The sequence below is a fragment of the Colobus angolensis genome, unplaced genomic scaffold (assembly GCF_000951035.1).
Source record: "Colobus angolensis palliatus isolate OR3802 unplaced genomic scaffold, Cang.pa_1.0 Scaffold151, whole genome shotgun sequence".
NCBI lineage: Eukaryota > Metazoa > Chordata > Mammalia > Primates > Cercopithecidae > Colobus > Colobus angolensis.
This window is the reverse complement of record NW_012114611.1, coordinates 2,418,924-2,428,724: the sequence shown is the minus strand read 5'-3', so window position 1 is coordinate 2,428,724 and position 9,801 is coordinate 2,418,924. Positions and strand designations below refer to the sequence as shown.

The following is a 9,801-nucleotide window of genomic DNA, read 5'->3' as shown; positions in this document are numbered from 1 at the left end:
CAGGATGGTCTCGATCTCCTGACCTCGTGATCTGCCCGTCTCGGCCTCCCAAAGTGCTGGGATTACAGGCTTGAGCCACCGCGCCCGGCCAGGTAGTATTTTCTAAAGGAATGAATGAAAAGCAGGGGAGTGCTTCAAACCACACCAGAATTCCTGAACTGTTGGCATCTTCCTAAACTGTCAGCAACTTCTGCAAAGATTTCCGATTTCATAGTTTTTTCAGGAGAGGTATACATACTGTTTGTAAAATTAGCTACTTTATTTTAAAAAACTGGAGAAGAAACGACTCAAGTGACTTTTCAAAAGTATCATTATTTTTTTCCTTTTAAAGCTTTCAAACTATATCTATTACTAACTTTGTGTAGTAAGTATGGAGTACTTTAGCATAAAAGTTATTTTCAGTGTGTAATTTACAAGAGTTACCTTGTAAATGTGGTCTTATTATGTCTCAGGATGAGTATTCACTATCAATTTTTCCAGGCACTACCAAGAATGTTTTTTTCTTCAAAGTTTTTCTTCCAGATACAATGCTATGTCTTTACTAACATGTCAGGCTTTTCAAAGAACCACATATACAATTATGAATCATGTTGATAATGCTTGCAAGATAAGCAGTACATGCGTACACGCTGCCATCATCTGTTAGTGCTGTAATTTTTTTGTGTACAAGTTACTCTTCCAGGTATTCATGTAACAATATAGAGTGAGGGTTTTTTTCTTCCCTTTGACTACAACATACTTCATACTACTGGGTTTACTGATCAACAAATCTTGGGTCTTTCCAATGGACTCAATTCCCACAAGATCTTCCACAATAAGAAAACATACTAATATCAAAACTGAAACAAAATTGTAAACATATCAATAAAATTACAGTTATAGACTAAGGACTAGGCTGGGCGCGGTGGCTCACGCCTGTAATCCCAGCACTTTGGGAGGCCGAGGTGGGCAGATCACCTGAGGTCAAGAGTTCAAGACCAGCCTGGCCAACACAGTGAAATCCTGTCTCTACTAAAAATACAAAAATTAGCTGGGCGTAGTGGTGGGCGCCTGTAATTCCAGCAACTCAGGAGGCTGAGGCAGAAGAATCGCTTGAACTCGGGAAGCAGAGGTTGCAGTGAGCCAAGATCACACCACCGTACTCTCCAGCCTGGGCGACAGAGCTAGACTCCGTCTCAAAAACAAACAAACAAACAAACAAAAAGACTAAGGACTAATTTGAGGACAGTACACATAAACAATCAAATGAGTGTTTTACCATTAACATTTATTGAGGGGATGGATAAATACAGATTGAGAAACATACTTGACAGCAAGATATCAAACTGATAGCCAGACTATAAAATGTATACATCCTTTTTAAATTTTTTGAATTTTTTACAAACAGCCCTTACTATAATGGTCACTTACATCCTATCATTCACATAACAGCAGTAGATATCCCAGGGGTAGCATCCAGAGCTGAGGTGCCCCAAGGAAGACAGAGGCAATGGCAGAATAATATGCTGAGAAAGGACTCTTAAGAGCAATACAAAGAGAACAGACAAAAATCTCACCACAAAATTGTACCTGAGTGACATAGATTGGTAAAGTGTTTTACTTTTTTTTTTCTTTTTGCTCTTTGGTCTGACAAGAAAACAGTTTTAGGTGTGTGAAGTAGGGTGGGGAAAAAGGTCAGTTTCAAATTCAGTAACATATGGTAACACTAAGTTAGGCTGCTGCATTCTTTTCTTTGGGTACTTAAGCCAGCCAGCACTTCCACTTTGTAACCAATTACATTACGATCAATCAACAACTAATCAGTTAGTTCCTCAGCTTCAGCTGAAGAGTTCCTGATTACCTGATGAAGGACATACTTGCTCTGGCTTCAATTAGCATGCTGTCAAGCATCCCTCTCCATGCTTAACATGGCAACACAAAACGCAAGAGTCCTCCTCTTTTTTTCATTAGCCATGAATACACACTCATAAAGGGGAAGAGTAGACACTACTTTTAGTAAATGTCCTTTTTCTTTACCTCCCTTTTCCAATGCCAAGTTCATATGAAAAACTTTAGACACATTAAAATGGAGAACTCTCCCACTCAAAAAATAAGTCTCATTCCAGACTACTCTTGATCAGGCAAGATTACTGTACTGTGCTTGTTTGAAACTCACATCCACGGAGGGATAAAAAGACAAAATAAAACCTGACAGTGTGATACAATATGAAAATCTCCTAAACCATCAGGAGCAAACACTCAGTTAAAAGCTGGGTGTTAACAAGCAGCAACTCAAGAAACTTGGGGAGGTATCAAAGTCACTGAAAGCTTACTGGAACCTCGGAGGGCTGTTTCTCATCATTTGATGAGTTGCATAGACTGCTTAAATTCTCCCAAGACCAAAAGAATAAAATTTGTATTCCAACTTCAAGATGTTCTAGATTCTCTCTTTTCCTAGTATTAGTATCAAAATAACTCATAAACAAAAAAAATTGTAAATATTAATCAGTTCCCAAAATAACAGAAACACAGATATGTTTAAAATCCAACCATACTGGGATAGACAGGGCCCCTCTACAATTGCCTTTACCTAGAAGCCATGTATGTGGAGGAGTATGCATTTCAATATGGAGAATTAAGTAGCAGAGGTTTAAGATAACTCAGCAGTGATGTCACCATGATTTTATTTCCATATCCTAATCCATTGCTGTTTGCAACTGGAGATTTAAAATTTTTCTGTCAACACTGGTAAAGCCAATAATACTGAACTATGTAATATACACTAAATCAAAACACTAAAATCATTTTTAAAAACGAAGAAGAAGTTGAGGCTGTCTGATATGGACATACACTGATTCATGAATGGCAAGACTAGACTAACACCTAAGTATTTTCTAAACTCAAAAGCATAACTGATACTTCAGAAGACCAATTTGGATCGATGCTTCACTTCAGTTCAGCTAACAGCAACACAGGTATCTGATTAAAAGCCTTAAGGACAATCCACAGGTATTTGTTTTTGCCAACACCAGTATAGCAAAATTTTAGAAATGAGATTTACAGAAGCCGAGGCTCCAGGCCTACTTATCACCATCACTTATTTTTGACAGTCTAGGTTAAATGAAGAAACGAAAAGCCATGTTTACCAGACTTTGGATGTATAAATCTCATTTCTCACCCTTTGAAGGTACAAGGATAGGAAAGACACATAGAGCTCAGAAACCACACAGCCCTTAAAAACCTTAAGTTTATGGAATTTGGACAATACACATGCTAGTTGACAGGCACATCTGTTAACCCAAAAACAAAGCAGCAGCTTCATGCAGAGCCCACAAAGAGCTTCATGACATATGCATAGGTCTAAAAACAGACATTGTATGTATCTTAAGACAGTACCAGGAGGCATTAACACAGAAAGGTCTCTAAACTGACCTATGTCAGCAATGATCTACTAGTGCAAAGGCCAGACTACACATCACAAAGCAACTCTTAGGCCCTAGTAAGCACTTTTTTCTAGTTCACTCCTGACAAAGTTCTAAGGAACTTTACTACAGTATGGCCATGGAGAACTGCTATGAGGCCAAATTATTATGTGCCTCTGTAGTAAAGGAGTGCACGTGATTAGGAAATATGTGACATTTGATGAGAGTAACTAAAAGCTGGAAAAGACATTTTTCAAAATCAAACCAGTGATCATCAATTCCACAAAGATACAGATGGAGACTAAATGGCACATTCCCTTTTGGAAACAGACTCCACCAAACAAAATCTAAATAAATAGAAGCCCTAAATGTACTAAACCACAACTATGTATCTACCAATTATCTAACACAACACAGAAAATATCAAGGGGAAAGAGGAAAATGTCACCTATAAAGTGAAGTGACACTCCAAGTCAAGAAGTATTAATGATTTACAGGTCGACAGAGAGCTCCTCATTTTATACCCAGCAATGGCAGGAACTCTAGACAGTTTAAATATGCAAGATGCAGGGTACTAATCCACCGCCAGTTAACGTTTACTCCTGCCTACAAATTCCTTTCTATATTAGGCCAGTACATCATCAATTCCAACAGCCACAATTTTCTTCCCAACCTGTTCCTGGCAAGTAGCAGCACAAGTACAACTCCTGTCTCCCTATGACTTCCAAATGAAAAATAATTCAACCTCTCCCTAAAAAATACTTGGCATGAAGGAAGCTGCAATCAAATCACAAAGACAAACTCAAATTGCACCATCCTTTCCAGAGCAAAAAAAATGCAATGAAGATCAAATACCCCATTAAAAGATCTCTGGCTAGGTAGTTTTTAGTACTTAGACAGCTAACTTAGAATTCTTTCTAGCCAAGATTTTCTGAAAGATTTCTTTATCAAAAATGTTCACTCCTAATATCTGGGATAATCAAGCCTCCATAACAACAGGACTCTTGACCTATTTTTATAAAGGACTCAGAAATCTTAAGAACCTCTATCAAGAATCTAAAGCTACCAAAGATGAACAATCTAAACATAATAGTATCCATTGGCTAGGCTTTGCTCATTTTCATGGCACCAGTACTGTTAAATTCACAAGCTCCAAACTCAAGTCATATAGGCTGCAAAAACTTGAGGATGCAGCTGTTTCCCTTCAGATATACAGATAAAAGCATGTCTTACATGTATAATGTAATTTTTAAAACAATGTTCTGAAACTTCCAAATCACAATTTCATTGTTTTTAGTATCCTCTAGCTTCTCCCATATGGTTTGGGCTTTCACAGGCAGGATATACATAGCACATTCCCCATCTCTTACAGACCTTAAGACTGCTCTCATTTGAACACTTTCCCAAAGCCTCACTTGAAAAAAAGACACACCCAATTCTGTAGGGCAGAAGCTGGCCTTGTTCACCAACCCTCTTCCTCAACCCCATCTGTTTTGCACAAAAACAAAAAAGCGAGTAAAAAGGAAGTTCTCATAATGAAGTTAAAAGTCAGGGTATTGGCTGTACTTGCCCAAATTATAAATTAGAGGGCTACTACTTAATTATAACATAAAGAAAGGGAAAAAAACCATGTCAAATACATGCCTCTTCCTTTATGTTCTCAAGGCCAACCATGTTTTTCTCTAGTAGACTGTTGGAAAATGAAAATGGTAAGGAACAGGGAGGGAAAGATAAAACATGATTTTTAAACACACACACTTAAAAACACACATACCCACACTTACATACACACTTAAAAGTCTGAACACTTGGAGTGGCCTGAGCCTATTTCAGAACTCCTAGCCAAAAACCTACCCTCCCACCCACCCTCACACATTCCCACCCTCCAATCCCACCCACCAGGAGTCACTGCTATGTATCACATACACACAGCAAAATCCCTATCCCCTTCCCGATCATATAAAAAAACTAAACAGATAACTTACTTTCTTTAAATTATTTTTTTAAGTCTATTAAAAGATTTTGACGTTTAAATACTTCCTCTCTTCTGATATATTAAACACCAAAAGGATTCACAATTGTCTGATACAACAAACCCTCCATTTTTCGGCTCTGGCAAGAAGAGGGAAGATATCAACTCCAATCAACCTAATTAGATGGTGGAGAGGCCAAGAATTCAGAAAGTGTCCTTAATCCTTCACAGCTTCAACACCTAATACCAGTAAAAACTGTAAGAAAATAGTTAAATGCATGAGACAGCAGATATAATAGCCAACGCCTTCTACCACCCTCCTAACTATGTCTCAATATCAATTTATTCCCTAGTCCAAGAAGGATGACATATTTCATAAGTAATTTTCTTAGTTCAAAAAAAAAAAGAAAAAGTATGTGGTTTTTTAAAGAAGTTTTTTTTCTCCTCTTCTTTTTCTTTTTTCACTTAGGAAGAGGTGGAAGTGGTGGTGGAGGTTCTGAGGGCAGAGGTGGTGGTGGCCGGGGTTTGTCTGTATTGCCGGATCTTGAGGAGATTCCACCAGCCCGAGGATTCAGATATTCGCTGTAAGGACGAACAAATTCAAATGCAGTGGGCTGAGTGGGCTGAACACCCTGGGCACTGAGCAGGGAGTGAAGCATATTCACAGTATCTTGATAGTCTATGGTCTGGGTCGTGTTGTGACCATTGGCCCCAGTGGGCCCTTTATCCAGTTTCGAATAAGGGACTCGATTTTTACAGCTGGGCTGTGAAAAGGAAAGCCCACTTGTGTCTGAGCTATGCCCAGGCATCTGAGCCATTGTAGGAAGTGAAGGGAAGGAGAAATTTAGGGAAGAGGATTTAGTACTCTTGGCAATCTTGGCTGGATGATCAAACACGGCCCCTCCAGTCTCTTCAGAGGGTCCCCTTTTACGAGTAGAACTGGAAGAGGAAAAAGAACTAGACAAGCTATAAGTTTTATGTGCTAAGTTGCTTGTCTGGCTACTATGTTTTGGATCACCTGGACGTTTGTTCCCAGTACCAACTGGAAGTTGGGAGTGAGAGTGTTTGTGTGAGTGGTGATTATGATGATGATGATGATTAGATGGGTGAGTCTTGTGCTTTTCTTTGTACTCTCGGCTCTTTGTAACACTGTCCTCTACAGAATTGTGCTTATCAGCTGCAGCATGGACTTTTATGCGCATTTTTATCTCCTCTGGTTTTGAAGAGGCAGCTTTATCTCCACCTGCCACTGGGATTCTCATTTTGAAAGCTGTTTTGTCAGCCTTTTCCAGAAAAGGCCGCTCAGGGTTTTCTGAACCCTCTATGGGCATTTTTAGAATGACTGAAGAATGGCTATCATGATGAGAAAGGAGATTCTGGGCAGCATATGCATATTGTGACTTCACATTGGCTTCCATGTTCTCCAATTGTCTCTTCTGGGCAGCCAACTCTTCTGCATGCTTTGCGCGGTATTCTTTCAGTGACACTTTAGCTGACGGCACACTCTTACTACTCTGCTTCTGGGAAATAAATGTATTTGAACCATCCTGTGGTAAGGAATGATCAACTCCTGTAAGTGCTAAATTCTCACTAGTCCGATGACCCTGAGTAGGTTCTAGTTTGAAAGAAGGTTGGGAGGACAGCCAACGCTTGCCCGGCAACATCTCCACACTGGTTAAGTTGCTGGATGACTCTTCAGAGACCGGGAGGGAAGGCACTGCACTTGTGGTAGAAGAGGTTGACATGCTCATTAAACCTGCAATGGTTGTGTCTGAAGAGCTCTGAGAAATCATATTGAGGATTGTCTGCTCTGAAGTCTTTTCATCTGTTCCTCGGTCATCTGCTTTTGTTTTCTTGGCAGCCTCACATGCCTGGAATGAAGCAAATAGCATCTCTTTACTTAGGTAATTTACTAAATAAAAAAACATTGAGATGAGTAGATTGTACTTGCAGCAACACTGGAAGTTCTGGATAGGCCACAGGCAGGAGGCTATCCTAACATGAAATCCAATAAATATTACCATCAAGAGAAGATTTTAAAACCTTCAATTAAGAATCACAGCAATCTATCCACATGTTACAAAGTAATAACAACAAAGACTCTATGCTTATCTAAAATTCATACATGAACATCCATGCCTTCTGCTTATGATTATAGTTAGTCCATAGCTGAATTCTAGAAATTTTGGTGAGGTTTTATGCTAAAGTAAAAGATGACTATGTGCTCTCAAGCGTACTTCTTTTTTGTTGTTGCTGTTGTTTTTTGTTTGTTTGTTTGTTTGAGACAGAGTCTCACTCTGTCACCAAGGCTGGAGTGCAGTGGCACAATCTCGGTTCACTGCAACCTCAATGTCCTGAGTTCAAGCGATTCTCCTGTCTCAGCCTCCCGAGTAGCTGGAACTACAGGCATGCATCACCATGCCTGGCTAATTTTTGTATTTTTAATAGAGATGAGGTTTCACCATGTTGGCCAGGCTGGTCTCGAACTCCTGACCTCAGTTGATCCGCCAGCCTTGGCCTACCAAAGTGCTGGGACTATAGGCGTGAGCCACCATGTCCGGCCTCTCAAGCCTACTTCTAATCTCAGGCTTCTAAGAGGCAAACTCACTCTCTGCCACTCACTCAACTCAGGAGAATGAAATTAACTTTATCTGTCTGGATTTATGAGAAAATAATGGAAACATCTGAAAACAAGCTTTATATCTGAACAAAAAAAGGAATGATTCCATTATTCCTAAGACTTTGACAAATATTTGAAATACAACTTTAGACTACAACCTATATAAAAACAAAATTCTAAAATCCATTTTATAAGTAGGTAATGTCAAAGACAAAATTATGATACCAGCTCTACCCTTGTAATTCTCTATCTTGCCTCTACCAGAAGCCAATACTCAGAGAAGCCATGTTTTTTCCCTACCAGTTTCCACACAGAAAATACTCAACCAGTGTTACTGCCCAAATGATCATATCACAAGAGTTACACAATGAAAAGCAAATCCTGCTATCCCAGAGACATTGACTTCTACAACAGTATCCAAGGTATGAAGTGGAAGTCATGATGATTACTGTTTAACTATAAAAAGGGAAATTCCAAACATAAGGTACATATTCAATACTGGTATATTCACTGTTGCAGTCAAAAGAAATTGATTTTGTCCACAAGCTGACAGTAATATTCTTACCCTCCAATTCCAAATGCGTTTGAGCCTGTTGGGAGTTTTCTCCAAAATCTGTAGAAACTCATGTGTCAGTTCTACAAATAAAACAGAACATTCAAGAAAGACTGAGAGAAACAGAAATAATGAAACAAGAATAACCTCAACTACTAACTAACTGTTTTCATCTGAATCAAGTCACCTTTGGCCAGGTATGTGACAGATCGACAGCAAGTGCTTTTCTTTTTTTTTTTTTTTGAGGCGGAGTCTCGTCGCCCGGGCTGGAGTGCAGTGGCCGGATCTCAGCTCACTGCAAGCTCCGCCTCCCGGATTTACGCCATTCTCCTGCCTCAGCCTCCCGGGTACCTGGGACTACAGGCGCCCGCCACCTCGCCCGGCTAGTTTTTGTATTTTTAGTAGAGACGAGGTTTCACCGTGTTAGCCAGGATGGTCTCGATCTCCTGACCTCATGATCCACCCGTCTCGGCCTCCCAAAGTGCTGGGATTACAGGCTTGAGCCACCGCGCCCGGCCAGCAAGTGCTTTTCAAGGTCCCTTACTCTAAAACTTACCATCTAAAAGTTCCAAGGTCACAGTGGCGTCAACATACTCCCACCAGTGCTTCCCGTCAGTTGAGACTGGGATCTCCCAATTGGACCACTTGCAAGCCAGATGAATGCAGACACAGGCCACCACAGGAGGTGTGTACTGCAGGCTAAATGTGGTCAAATGCAGGCTGACATCAGAGGGAAGAAAACAGAGAGTGTCATGAGCTCTCAATTCTCAACCCAAAGCTAAAACTCTCCATTATTTAAAAAAAAAAAAAAAAAAGGCTTAAAAATACACAGGAGAGTAAGAAGGGTAAGAAATATGCAATGCTCTGATCTAGCACTCAATATAATTTCCTATTAACCCACCTGTTCAGGTAACAACATTTTTCACTTCTTGAATACACATCACTTAATCTGCACATTGACCAGAGCCAAAAAAAATGAAAAAAGTAAAAAGGCTGGGAATTCAAGTTCTTTAAAACATTGACTTCTGGGCCAGTATTCAAGCCTAGAGGTCAATATTTATTACCTATTATTCTGAGACTAAGCTCAGATCCTAAGGAAAATTGTAAGCTTTTTGGTCTGTGTAATCCATAAATCAAATACTTAAGAAAATATCTGGCCAGGCGCGGTGGCTCAAGCCTGTAATCCCAGCACTTTGGGAGGCTGAGACGGGCGGATCACGAGGTCAGGAGAGCGAGACCATCCTGGCTAACACAG

The 9,801-nt window shown here is 39.9% G+C and overlaps 1 protein-coding gene across 1 annotated transcript in view; it reads right to left on the bottom strand.

Annotated features, from left to right (window-relative positions):
* Positions 1-1,246: 1,246 nt before the first annotated feature.
* CCNT1 (cyclin T1) overlaps positions 1,247-9,801 on the bottom strand; it is a 40,872-nt gene continuing 32,317 nt past the window's right edge. Inside the window, exons 7-9 of the mRNA XM_011936237.1 lie at positions 9,103-9,266; positions 8,559-8,629; positions 1,247-7,244 (exon numbers count right to left, since the gene is read on the bottom strand). Coding sequence (XP_011791627.1) covers positions 5,835-7,244; positions 8,559-8,629; positions 9,103-9,266 — 1,645 coding nt within the window. The 3' untranslated portion in view covers positions 1,247-5,834. The remainder of the gene's footprint in view (positions 7,245-8,558; positions 8,630-9,102; positions 9,267-9,801) is intronic.